The sequence below is a fragment of the Rhamphochromis longiceps genome, linkage group LG19 (assembly GCF_057381845.1).
Source record: "Rhamphochromis longiceps isolate RC_006_pf linkage group LG19, R_longiceps_female_GT1.1, whole genome shotgun sequence".
Taxonomy (NCBI): Eukaryota; Metazoa; Chordata; class Actinopteri; order Cichliformes; family Cichlidae; genus Rhamphochromis; species Rhamphochromis longiceps.
This window is the reverse complement of record NC_140575.1, coordinates 7,366,112-7,380,365: the sequence shown is the minus strand read 5'-3', so window position 1 is coordinate 7,380,365 and position 14,254 is coordinate 7,366,112. Positions and strand designations below refer to the sequence as shown.

The following is a 14,254-nucleotide window of genomic DNA, read 5'->3' as shown; positions in this document are numbered from 1 at the left end:
CTTCAAAGTAAAACAGGAAACACACTGACTGAATTCTAAAACACGCAAACTTAACAGCAACTGGGGAGACAGAACATAGGAACCTGAAACATGGTACAAAACATCACAGTGGACATAACATGGAACACAGGGAAGCCATATAACAAAGCCAAAGAGCTAAACCTAAGGTAACCATAACTGAGATCCAGGGAAACAAGAAACAGTACATCAAAGGACTCAAAACATAAACCATGATATAAAAGCACAGGATCTCTTCCAAATAAAATAGGAAACATAATGGGACGCAGACATGATAACCAGAACTTGACAACGTAAGACACAGACATGAAACACATGAAGAGCAGGGGAGACTTAACATGGGTTGGAAACACAAGGGGGAACTAATAAGCAAATGAACATAGGAGACCTAAAGAGCTTAACATACTATAAACATCAAAATGAACTAAAACTCAAAACACTGGGTCCTAAGACCCAGGATCGTGACAGAATTTGTAGGACTGCATGATGTTTTTTCACATTTTAACTAGCCAATAATAAGACAGCTGTAATCCAAATTACAGGTCATGATTCATTTTGATGGTAAGAAACGCCACTGAAAATACCAGCCTTTTATCTTAATGAGTTTTTGAAATGTTCATGTTTAAACATTTCCTCAAATTTGAAAGTTAAAAAAAAATGGTGAAAGTGGATCTACATTCATTGGCAGATACATGGACCGTATTTCAAAAATTATACATCCTGAAAAATGTTCGATATGTAAAACTGTCAAGAACCGTAGTTCTAGCACGCAAGCTGGACCTAGAAGCAAGCACAATACGCCGGGATGCACGCAGAATAACTTTTATTTCTCAAAGAGTGTCCCGGAATGATCAAAGGAAAACACGCAGTGTTAATATTAGAACCAAAGGACCGGGAGATAACAACTTGGGAACGCCATGATCGGGACCGTGGGAGGCTGCAACAGAGAAGGGAAGAGAGTTACTGCGGAGCAGGGAGATAACAGCATACAACGGGGTAGAGCTATTTATCTTACAATCAGGGCTGGGCCGTGGGAACTGGAGGGAGGGGTGAGGGACCGCGGGAGAGGGCTCCAGGAAGGCGGAGGAGATGATGACCGGTGGCTAATCTGAACTCCAGGCGTGCAGGACAGGCAGGTGTACGCTCAAACACGGCGAACAATAACTTGGGCACACAGTAGAAGAATAAACATAGTTCAAAAGAAACCAGAGATTCCACATCCACCTTCACGTGAGGGCCAAGTTACCGCTGAATGGTGACTAACGGACCGGCGTGGAACAGCCGGCCATGCGGGGTTAAATAGTCCTCCTGACGAATGGGATGGGATGCAGGTGTGGAGATGACGGCCACACCCGTAGGCGTGGGCATCCCATCCGCTCCTCAGGCACCAGGCCGCAGACCATGACAAAAACAAAACATTTCACAGAAATCACTCCATGTGTCCAAACTTTAGACCACAAAAGTTTTTACGCAAATCAGAGATGTTTGAGGAGAAGGTCCAGGTTGATTTAAGATGGAATGAAATTTAAAGCCAGCAGTTTGCCACAATTTGTCACTGAAGTAACCAAGCAGAAAGGGGTCAGGAAGATAAGACTTGAGCATGGCTTTAGAAGAGCAGCTTCTCTTTGTAGGAAACCATCTCTCTGTCAATCAGGCCTTTATTCTAAAGCATGGTAAAAGGCACAGGAAAGTTTTCTTGAGCTTTATAAAAACTAAACAATATATTATGACATGAAGATACTTCAGTCCAGTGGCAGTGGCAGTGGGCAGTGGGGTATTTATCAATAGAAAAAGCTCTAACGTTTATGAAAATACAGTTCAAAGTTCTAAATCTATCCACTCATTCACATTTTCTAAAGCTGTCAAGTGGGCCAGATTGGAGTCTTTGCCGGTGCAATTCCAGCCCCCAGGTCTTATGTTTGCCACCCCTGCTCTAAGCACTGCCTGTTAAACACCAGGCACTCCTCATCATCTGCTAATACCATCCCTGCAGTGAAACATGATAGTAGCGAGGCTGCTTCACAATAGCAGGTACAGCAAGACTTCTCAGAGCATTAAGTAGAAAGCAGTTACCTGGACAGAAGCGCCTTAAATAAAAGGAGATCCATATGACAGTAAGCCAACGTACACGCAGCCAAGCTAGCCTCAAGTAAAAAGTCTTACTGTTCTTCAGTAGCTTAGTTAAAGCAACCACGTAATCCACACAGAATAGCTACAGACACACCTGAAGACAATACTATGCACTTCATATCCAGTCAGTGATCCAAAGGAACAATCAATGGGCAAATCTAGTTGTAGAAACTTACCCAAGAGGCCTCAAAGGGACTTCTAGCAAGAATCCAAATACTGGTAAATGACATATTTCATTTTCTCATAATAAACCTTTTTAAAATTGAATTACTGAAAAGAAGTTAGAGGTCCAAATATTTTTTAAAAGCAAATAGTGAAAAAAAAAAGCCAGATGAGTGCAAATAAATGTAGCAGCCTGATGTGATGTTAGTATCAGTGTTGGTTCCTTCCATAAAGTTGCTTTTCATGATTGATCCTGTTTTTCTTTTGCACTAAAGGATTAAATCAAGTTTAAAATGGTAAATGGCCTGTATTTATATAGCGCTTTACTAGTCCCTAAGGACCCCAAAGCACTTTACATATCCAGTCATCCACCCATTCACACACTGGTGATGGCAAGCTACATTGTAGCCACAGCCACCCTGGGGTGCACTGACAGAGGTGAGGCTGCCGGACACTGGCGCCACCGGGCCCTCTGACCACCACCAGTAGGCAACGGGTGAAGTGTCTTGCCCAAGGACACAACGACCGAGACTGTCCGAGCCGGGGCTCGAACCAGCAACCTTCCGATTACAAGGCGAACTCCCAACTCTTGAGCCACGATCGCCCCAGTTATGAATGGTGGTGACATGTGAGCTGTAATCATTCAGACATAAATAAAACAGGAAGGCTGTCAGTGTCATGTGACTCTCTGGTGTCACCTGTGTTAGCTGACCCACTTTTGAGGCCAGATTCAATCAAAGAATCCCCATCAAAGTAGCTCTGTCTGTTGACATGTTTGGCACTGAGGCACCGGTTGTGCAACAGTCTGTTACAAAGTTACAGATGTCCTGCACCACCCCTGTACATTTCTCTCTGTTTCTGGGTAGAGCTCTATGTAGTCATACAACAAAGTTCCTTGCAACAGTGTCTATATCAACGGTCAGGGAGCCCTGATAGATTGGCTGGCTAAGACACATTACCAGATGGCCACAAAATCTTCCAAGCAGTGAGTGTTTCTGGTCTAATTCCAGGCTGGCCTGAACCCTTTACTGCTCTTTCACCATATTTCCTGTCTTGTTGAACATCATGTTGCACTGGATAAGGCAGTGAGCCAATGAAACACAGGAGTGATGAAGAAATGATTCCCCCGATGAATCATTGTTATATAGAACATTTATGATCAGTTTAATGTTATTTCACATAAAAACAAAGCTGCTTTTCTTTCAAACACAAATACATCTCAAAGTGACCCCATACTGCAGTAATGCATACTATTATTAGTCTGCACAGACATGTAATCAAGCTCCAACTTGACTGGTGGATCTGGGCGTACAACTAAAAGAATGTGTGAATAAGTGCTGATTCCAATTGTGCAATTTGGGATAGATTAGGGTTTTGTGCTCATAATTCCATGAAGGCAGAATGTGGGTGGTTTCCAAGTGTAAAGAGGCCTTTTTTTTCTCCTCTCCTCAGGCTTTGTAGAGTTGAGTCTAACAGACCAAATCCACCTGCTGAAGTGCTGCTGGTTGGAGATCCTCATGCTGGGCTTGATGTGGAGGTCGGTGGATCATCCTGGAAAACTAATCTTCTCTCCAGATGTCAAACTCAGCAGGTGAGAGGGATTAGCACTTATTGCATTAAAACTAATGTGATCCCATTGCACTGAAAATCTTTTATGAAGTTGGTCATCAGCTAACGTTTAGCAGGTTTACAGAGCGACAAATACTTGTTTCTGCTATTCCACAGAGACTTTAGCTTACAGAGAGTGTTTGCTCAAATACCCACACAGCTTCTGTTTCTGTGTTTCTTCCTGATATATGTCATAATACTCTCAGTTTAGATCTTTTTGAGATGTTCTTAAGTGCTTTTGTTGTCTCACCCACATAAAATAATGTAAAAAGGTAAAATATGTCTGAATAAGAAATATCTGCAACTGCCACAACATTATTGCTGGTTTGAGCTCCCCAGGTTTTTTCACAATGATGACAAATTGACATCACACGATAAAACAGGTCATCCACAACACACATACACATCACGAACATTTGTTCCAGATTCATCTGAGATTTCTCTGGACTGCCAACGCAGTCTTTTATCTCCTGCTGTTCCCTTCCACACCGACCTTCGAATTTGTCCAGAGAACTGTTGTTTGTATCTGCCAATGCTGAATAGCCTTTGTATTCGTAGTAAACACACTGTAATTGGGCAGCAGGGATATCCTAATGGCTAAACTTGGAGAAAGGTTTTCAACAGTGTTCTCAGCATGGCAAATCTTATATGAGGCTCTTTAAGTTTCTCAACAATACCTACTGTTGCTGTGAACTGCATGCCACTTTGCAACCCACCACCGACCCAGCTATACCTCCCACGCTGTGTCTGATCCACTCATGTCACTGGTGTGCTGGGACCTAGCTGCTTCTCTCCCTTCACAGATTTTCACTTTCACACAAAGTACATGCACCAAAATCCAGTGAGCGGGTTGACCACAATCATGGTGCCTACAGGATACAAATAATTGCATTTCTGAAGAATTTCTCCTTGATGCAGATGTCAAACAAACTGGCACATATATTTCTGCTGTGGACACTGACCTTGTGCAACATTCAGAACTTGTTAGATTATAAACTGGGATGGGTTAGGGAAAGTTCGTCATATTTTTTGCTAAAGGGCAAAAATTCTCAAAAGACAAAAATAGACTTCAGACTTTAGTTTTTTAAAGTTGATAATGCAGCAGAGCCACTAAGTTCTGATAACTTGTACATTTTAGACTCCATCATATGGAGGCCATCATATTTCAGACTGCATGCTGTAGATGCTATAAAATGTTTCATCTCTTGTTTAGTCTCACAGGACTTTACCAATTGCTGTTTACCCTGAGTTTTCCCCTTTGTCCCACTTTCTTGTGTATGTAATTCCCTTATTTTTGTTAAGGACTTTGAAGCAGTATGTAGTCAGACAGCTAAATGCTACATTTTTTGTGAAAAAGGCAAATGCAGAAGGAGCTGAGGGTAGGAGCAAATTTATACGAGGGAAATGGTGGGTTGAGTTCAGTGTTTGACCTTTCTTTCTTCACTGCCACGGAAACTATCACTATAGGCTTAGGCTAGCCTTGATGTGTTTTCATAACACGGCCTTATTTTTCTCTGTAAGGTTCCTGTCAGCCTTTCTCCTTGGAAAGATGAGGATAACATCCTGGATGCAAATCCATCCACCGGCCCATTGAATCATTTTCTAATTTATTTTGTCTTATCAAGTCTTTCTTTCTGCTTTTCTGACCTCTTTCTGCTCTCTCTTACACATTCATCAGTATTTGGCTTGAATTTCTTCATGGATGGTTGCTAATATGTGGATTACCAATAGGAAGTTGTTAGCTGATGAGGTTTTAATACCCAATTTTCCCATTCATGACTATAGTTTGTTTTATTATGTCAAAAGGTAAAGCTCTGTTCTGGAACCTCTAAGCCCTTTCTGATTTATGACACTGAGTAAGTCATATATAGCAGGGAATGGAAGAAGTGGGTTGCAAAGCAGGTTGCAGGGCACAACTGCCACCAGGCTAAAATGTCTTAAAATGTACCACTAGCACTTGTGTGCTGACACTGCAATCCTCTGGTTCATCAAAATTGCAGCTGAAATAGATTTTTTTTTTTAATTTTCCATCATATTATTATGGTTTTCAGGCACCATAATAAACTTTTTTAGCCTACAAGAGTTGATATAAATGGGACGCACAAAGTAATAGAAATTTCTTTCAGCATGTTCAGTTTATCTTGGTTCTCGTTGCTGCCTCTTTCCCCTTTCTTATCTTTTTGTTCACTCCACTCCATCTTGTTTTTCTTCACTTCTTCTCTTTCTGTCTGTTTAGGGAGGAGGGACAGTGTGTGGAGGGCATCATGGAGATTTTCGACATGCTGCTGGCAGCCACCTCTCGGTTCCGTGAGCTGAAGCTGCAGAGAGAGGAGTACGTCTGCCTGAAGGCCATGATCCTCCTCAACTCCAGTGAGTGTTACTGACACACATAAAACCACAGGATGAATTTTGGAATGAGGTTTCAATAAGCAAATACGCTGTTCCACCTCATCCAATCAGTGCGCTATTTGTGGTGTTTTTGGTTTTTTGTTCTTTTTAGTTCTGACATAATCCCTCACACATGTGCACACACACACACTTTTGGGGTACTCATACTTCAAGTAAAGGTTTTTTAGTGAGTATAAAAGTACCAAACTAAAGACTACACATGTCAGTATCTGTTTAAAGTGTGCTTCTTAACTTACACCCAAACGTTTGACTGTCAAAGCAATACTCTCTAGTACCCATCAGACCCAGTTATTATTAAAGAAACATAAATCATAGTTATTTTCCTGCTATGATTTTCGTTTCTTCACTACTCCTTGAAATGGCTGATTTCCAGTCTTGATGATGCAGTCTTGTGCTTCTAATTTTCCATTCATCCATCCTTTTTCTTCTGATTATCTGTGGCTGGGTTGTAGGAGCAGGAGCCTGAGCAGAGAGGCCCAGACTTCCCTCTTCCTAGCCCCTTCCTCCAGCTTATCCAGGGCAATCCTGAGGCATTCCCAAGCCAGGAACAACACGTACAGTTCAGTGTCCAGATTTCTAGATTACGAAATAATTTATTGGTTTGTTTATTTATTTATTTTGGTCATGGGAGAAGAGTACACTCACAGTCCTCTGAAGTTTCCTAGCATTTCATTTGTTTAAGGTTCATAGAAATTTCCCAACGTCTCGTACAATAAATAACCCCCTTAAAGCGTTGTAGAGCAGAGTTACACTACACCAGTCCTTGATGTGGCTTTTAAAATCAACATGACGGTGACCGTCCCACAGAAGTTGCATTGGCAGATGTTATTTGAAGAAGGTTTGATAATGAAGTGACCTGTGAATTTGGACCTTATTGCAGGGCGGCTTTCGTTTTTTCACCTTTAATGTTTTTCCAGTGGTCACAGTGTCCTCTACAAACCACCTCCAACAGACGCTGCAGGCAGGTTCCATCCAGGTGACCGACCTCTCCACATGTTTAACAAAGTTTCCTCCCTCACGCACACATAAGATCCTCTGCCAGACTATGTTCTCTCTTTTAACTCTGCTCCACTGCAGCTGGAGTAAAAAAAAAAGGGCAAATTGTGCAAGAAGCGAAAGCAAGTCTGAAAAGTCAAGGAAAAGAAGGAGTCGAGAAGATTAATGAATCTTGACAGATGGAAAGTTGTAACTGAGCTGCTCCATCCATCCTCTGTCTTGGTGGTGGGCGGACACTAGTTGATCTACAGCTCCTTCTCTCTTCCATCCTCTAGTTTTTCATCAAGAGCGTCCGTCATGATGTCATTCGGGCTCTTTGATGAGCCAGATGGCCTGACTGAAGAAACTGTACGAACTCATAAATGTCACAGCTTAGGTTAAATTGGTTACAGAGTCCTGAATCAGGATGTAGAATGTCATGCAACAATTTATACCAAAGAACACCAGGTTACGTGTTTTATTCAAAGATGAGATAATGAGTGGATTATTACCAGGCTATTATTAATCTTGGAATGTTTTGTCAGTGTCAGTCTATCACTGTTGTCGAAACCATGTTTTCAGTTGCAATGGCTGGATCTAATTTAAGCTTTATTATTATTTCCCTGCAAGTCAAGAAGTTTATACACTCACAGATTCCATGGTTCCATGGTCCCGGAAGACGATCAAAGCAGCCAAACGTGAGTACAGGGACAGGGTGGAACAACAGTTTGACAACCCTCGGAGTATGTGGCAGGGACTAAACACGATCACAGACTTTAGAGGGAAAACCAGCACACCGCAGACCACGGCCTCTCTGTGTGAGGATCTAAACGTATTCTACGCTAGATTCGACACAGCGAACACCATGAGACCGGACAGTGTGCGCACCGCGGATGACGTCAGTGCGCACACTGTGTCTGAGGAGGATGTGCGGAAGTGCTTCAGGAAGGTGAACGCACGCAAAGCTACTGGTCCGGACGGGATTCCCGGCCGCGTCCTCAGGTCATGCGCGGCTCAGCTGGCTGGAGTGTTCACGCACATCTTCAACCTTTCCCTCTCTCTGTCTGTAGTCCCAGCCTGCTTCAAAATGGCCACCATCGTCCCTGTACCCAAATCCTCCACCATCTCCTCATTGAACGACTGGCGACCTGTAGCCCTGACCCCCATCGTAAGCAAATGCTTCGAGAAGCTGGTCAGGGACTTCATCTGCTCTGCACTACCCGACTCACTGGACCCTCTACAGTTTGCATACCGCCACAACAGGTCCACTGATGATGCCATAGCCCTGACACTACACACTGCCCTGTCACACCTGGAGAAGAGAGACACGTATGTGAGGATGCTGTTTGTAGATTACAGCTCAGCATTCAATACCATCGTTCCCTCGAAGCTGGACAGGAAACTGCAGGATCTAGGACTGAGCAGCTCCCTCTGCAGCTGGATCCTTAGCTTCCTGTCTGACAGACGCCAGGTGGTCAGACTGGGCAGCATCACCTCATCCCCCATCACACTGAACACTGGTGCTCCACAGGGGTGTGTACTGAGCCCTCTCCTGTACTCACTCTACACCTACGACTGCACAGCCACTAACAGCTCCAACATCATTGTGAAGTTTGCGGACGACACTACAGTGGTGGGTCTTATCACCAACGGTGATGAGACGGCTTACAGGGAGGAGGTCAGCGCCCTGACCCACTGGTGTCAAGACAACCATCTCACCCTCAACGTCGCAAAGACAAAGGAGTTGATAGTGGACTTCCGGAGGTGCAGAGAAGTACACACCCCCATCACCATCAACGGCGCTGCTGTGGAGAGAGTGAGCAGCTTCCGGTTCCTTGGCGTACATCTGGCTGAGGATCTTACGTGGTCAGTACACACAAACAAAACAGTGAAGAAGGCCCAGCAGCGCCTCTTCTTTCTCAGGAGACTGAAAAGATTCGGCATGAGCCCCCGCATCCTCAGGACCTTCTATCACTGTGCCATTGAGAGCATCCTCACTGGATGCATCACCACCTGGTATGGCAACAGCACCGCCTACAACTGCAAAGCTCTCCAGCGAGTAGTGCGGTGCTCTGAACGGATAATTGGAGGTGAGCTTCCCTCCCTCCAAGACATCTACAGGAAGCGGTGCCTGAGGAAAGCGGGGAGGATCATCAAGGACTCCAGTCACCCCAGCCATAAACTGTTCAGACTGCTTCCATCAGGAAGGAGGTTCTGCAGCATCCGGTCCCGTACCAGCAGACTGAGAGGCAGCTTCTTCCACCAGGCCATCAGACTGCTGAACACGTCATAGACACCTCAGCTTCACTACTGGAACTTCAACATTATGCACTCCACACTGTATATAAATGCCACTTGTTTTGCACATATTCAACTCTGTATATTTTATATATTTTATTATTATTATTATTATTATTATTATTTTATTTTATTTTTTTACTATTTAATTTGTAAAAATGTGTATACACACACACACACACACACACACACACACACACACACACACACACACACACGTAGGAAAATATTTAGTATACACATCCAGAAATGCATACACTATTATATATTGTACATATATTTATTAGTTTCAGGTTGGCCATTCTTGTATTTTGCTCGTTTGTGTTGTTGTGTTTGCACATCTCTGTTGCTTGTGGGGCTCGCACACAAGAATTTCACTCGCATGTGCTGTGCCAGTGTGCCTGCACATGTGATGTGACAATAAAAAAAAAAAAAGTGATTTGATTTGAGGTGTGTGTGTGCATATATGCTTGAATATAATCAGGGAAATGATATGTATAGATTATTAAGTAAGATGTGATGTTTTTTAAGTGCATTAATTCTGGTACACATAATGATGGGCAAGGCAACAGAAGGTATGCTTAAAAAGAACATGTTAAATGGCTGATTGCAAAGAAATGATCGCACAGGCTGAGTACTAGTCCTGGAGTAAAGATGAGTTGAGGGTTCACCAGCATGTGAAAGACAGTGTAGATAAATAACTAACAAGATCAAATGTCCAAATCACAACATCAACAGTCACCTCAAGGTTCTTTATATTGTAAGGTAAAGATCCTACTTTACTGCAGAGAAATCCCCAACAATCACATGGCCCCCTACGAGTGAGCACTTGGTGACAGTGGGAAGGAAAAACTCTCTTTTAGCAGGAAGAAACTTCCAGCAGAACCAGGCTCAGGGGGCTCAGGCTTGGGGTGGCCATCTGCCACCACAAATTGGGCGTGAAGCAGGGAAACAGTGCAAAGACACACTATGGATGAGAGCCAGAGCTCAGTAATAATGATTATATGCAAAGAGGTGAGGATAATATAAATTCAAATTCAAATTCAAATTTTATTTGTCACGTACACAGTCATACACAGTACGATATGTAGTGAAATGCTTGGACAACTGCTCGTGACCTAAAGAAAACAAAAAAGGAAAGGCTATGAATAAGATAGGAAATAAATATGAAAAATTAAAAAGGGTAAATTTAACTAGGAAGGAATAAAATATAAATTAAGGTTAAAAATGAAATAACTGTACAACACAAATTAGAATGAAGGGTAAATTTAACTGGGAAGAATAAGATAAAATATATAAATTAAAGTTGAAAATAAAATAACTGTACAACAAAATACACAATACACAATATAGAACTATATAAGAATGTATGAAGAAATCTAAATATAAATAAATATATACACAATAACAGCAGCTGTACAAGTATTAACTGGAAATGAAGAATATAGTGACCAGTGTTGTGCAAAAACAATGTCCAGAAAGTCCAGTGTGTGTGTAAGAACCATATGTGTGGGTCAGTACTGTGTGGTGGTGTGATTGAGAGACCGTATCGCCTGCGGGAAGAAGCTCCTCCTCAGTCTCTCTGTGTTGGTCTTCAGGGAGCGGAATCGCTTTCCTGACCTCAACAGAGAGAACAGTCTGTTGTTGGGATGGCTGAGGTCCTTCACGATCTTCCTGGCCTTGGTCCAGCACCGCCTGCTGTAGATTGAGTGCAGGTCAGGGAGTATATATAGTATCAATAGGATTCAGACGGTACAGATCAGTTTTTACAAACGGGTTAGTGCTGAATGCTGAATGAACATTATCCTAGGTATAATTGTGACAGTACATGTACTCACTCAAGAAAGCTAAGATATTCAGTACTGGACAGCTTGCAATCCAGACCAGTGACCCAGTTAAAACATTTGTTGCATTATGAAATGGGAAATATGATGAGTTGCACACTTTTGCAGTGTTGTTGTAATGCAATGACAAAAATATGTTGCTGTCCCAGCAATTTTAAATATATTGCTGTTGTCAAATTCAAACGTGCCACATCTGATTTCTCAGTTTTAACCTATTCATATGTTTTCTCTATAAGTATATAGAGTATAAATGATGTGTATGTTATTGAATTCTGCTTCTATTTACGTCTCAAACAGCATCTAAACTTTTATGGTCGTGTGTAACTAAAGGGCACGTCTTTAAAAAAGGATCAGTGGTCTCAGTAATGACACGTAGCTGTGCTGTTTTTCACAGGTCTGTGCACGAGCTCCCCGCAGACTCCAGAAGAGCTGGAAAGCAGAAACAAACTGCTGCATCTCCTGGATTCTGTGATCGATGCGCTGGTCTGGGCCATCTCCAAACTGGGCCTATCCACCCAGCAGCAGACTCTGCGCCTTGGCCATCTCACCATGCTGCTCTCCCACATCCGGCACGTCAGGTACACACAGAACGGAGGGAGTATTATGTCTGATTTCCTCACATGCTCACAGTAATGCTCAGCAAGCATGTGCACAAAAACATATTTTTGCATGAAATTAAGTAAAAAGACTTACTAACTTTTCCAATCAAGTGTTCACCACAGACACTTTACAATGTTTGTGAAGCAAGTCTCTTAAATTTAATAATAACAAAATAAGGTCTGTTTTATATTGGTTTATTTTTGTTTTTACATCTCAGACATACCAGGTTCAGTTTATCCCCCAGAAGTGCTATATGCAGAATTTAATAAAGATGACTGGCATTAATATCTCAGCTACATTAAACCACAAGTAGGCGTGTGCTAATAAAATAGAGGATCATTTACAGAGAATACATGGCTAAAATGAAGAAATGTCTGCATGCATTGTGCACACTGGAACTTCCTCCTCATGTTCGGTGATAATAACTTTAACAGTAGACTGAAAGCTTCTGCAAAATCCTGCATTTGTTGCATTGATGTTTTGTGTTTACCTGTAACATCTCATTTTCTACACAAACTTTATGTAAATATTCATCACAGCCATGGATTTAGAGACAGAACAAATATTTGACCAGCCAGGCATAACATTATGACCACCTGCTTAATATTGTGTTGGTCCCCTTTTTGCTGCCAAAACACTAGACCACTGAAGGTGTCCTGTGGTATCTGATACCAAGATGCTAGAAATAGATCCTTTAAGTCCTCTAAGAGCAGCGGTCCCCAACCTTTTTTGCGCCACGGACCGGTTTATGTCCGACAATATTTTCACGGACCGGCCTTTAAGGTGTCGCGGATAAATACAACAAAGTAAAACCAGTACTGGTACCAAAAAAAAGATGATTTATTCATAAGACACGGGAAAAGACCCAGGGAAACAGAGTTAACGATAAAAACCCTGAAAACCATAAATTTCACACCCGAGCCTCAACTCTGGTGGTCCTGTACCAAACGACTCACGGACCGGTACCGGTCCATGGCCCGGGGGCTGGGGACCTCTGCTCTAAGATGTGAGGTGGGGTCTCGGTGGATCAGATGTGTTTGTCCAGCAGATCCCACAAATGCTTGATTGGATTGAGATCTGGGAAAGTCAACACCTCAAACTAAATGTTGTGCTCCTCAAACTATTCCTGTACTATTTTTTGCCTTGTGGCCGAGCGCATTATCCTGCTGAAAAAGGCCACAGCAATCAGGGAATACCGTTACCATGAAAGGGTGTGCTTGGTCTGCAGCAATGCTTAGGTAGGTGGTACGTGTCAAAGTAGCATCCACATGGATGCCCCCCAGGTTTCTCTTCAGCACTGTAGCCAGGCTGACAAAAAGTCAGAGCTCTTTTGAGCCAACCATCCCTTTAACGTTAACTAGTAATGACTTCATGAACTTCTTCACAAATAAAATTTTTATCATTAGAGGAAAAATTACCAATAATCATCCCACAGATGTAATATTATCTACAGCTACTCTTAGTACCATTGATGTTAAGTTAGACTCTTTTTCTCCAATTGATCTTTCTGAGTTAACTTCAATAATTACTTCCTCCAAACCATCAACGTGTCTTTTAGACCCCATTCCTACAAAACTGCTCAAAGAAGTCCTGCCATTAATTAATTCTTCGATCTTAAATATGATCAACCTATCTCTAATGATCGGCTATGTACCACAGGCCTTCAAGCTGGCTGTAGTTAAACCTTTACTCAAAAAGCCATCTCTAGACCCAGCAGTCTTAACTAATTATAGGCCAATCTCCAACCTTCCTTTCCTATCAAAAATCCTTGAAAGAGTAGTTGTCAAACAGCTAACAGATCATCTGCAGAGGAATGGCTTATTGGAAGAGTTTCAGTCAGGTTTCAGAGCTCATCACAGCACAGAAACAGCTTTAGTGAGGGTTACAAATGATCTTCTTATGGCCTCTGACAGTGAACTCATCTCTGTGCTTGTCCTGCTAGACCTTAGTGCAGCGTTCGATACTGTCGACCATAATATCCTATTAGAGCAATTAGAACATGCTGTAGGTATTACAGGTACTGCACTGCAGTGGTTTGTATCATATCTATCTAATAGACTCCAATTTGTGCATGTAAATGGAGAGTCCTCTTCACACGCTGAGGTTAATTATGGAGTTACACAGGGTTCAGTGCTAGGACCAATTCTGTTTACATTATACATGCTTCCCTTAGGCAGCATCATTTGAAGACATAGCATACATTTTCACTG

At 42.4% G+C, this 14,254-nt stretch overlaps 1 protein-coding gene across 4 annotated transcripts in view; it reads left to right on the top strand.

Annotated features, from left to right (window-relative positions):
* esr2b (estrogen receptor 2b) overlaps window positions 1-14,254 on the top strand; it is a 73,903-nt gene that overhangs the window by 30,415 nt on the left and 29,234 nt on the right. For all 4 annotated transcript variants that reach the window (XM_085392063.1, XM_085392064.1, XM_085392062.1 and 1 more), the window contains 3 exons: window positions 3,763-3,901; window positions 6,155-6,288; window positions 11,839-12,022. In XM_085392063.1, coding sequence (XP_085248189.1) covers window positions 3,763-3,901; window positions 6,155-6,288; window positions 11,839-12,022 — 457 coding nt within the window. The remainder of the gene's footprint in view (window positions 1-3,762; window positions 3,902-6,154; window positions 6,289-11,838; window positions 12,023-14,254) is intronic.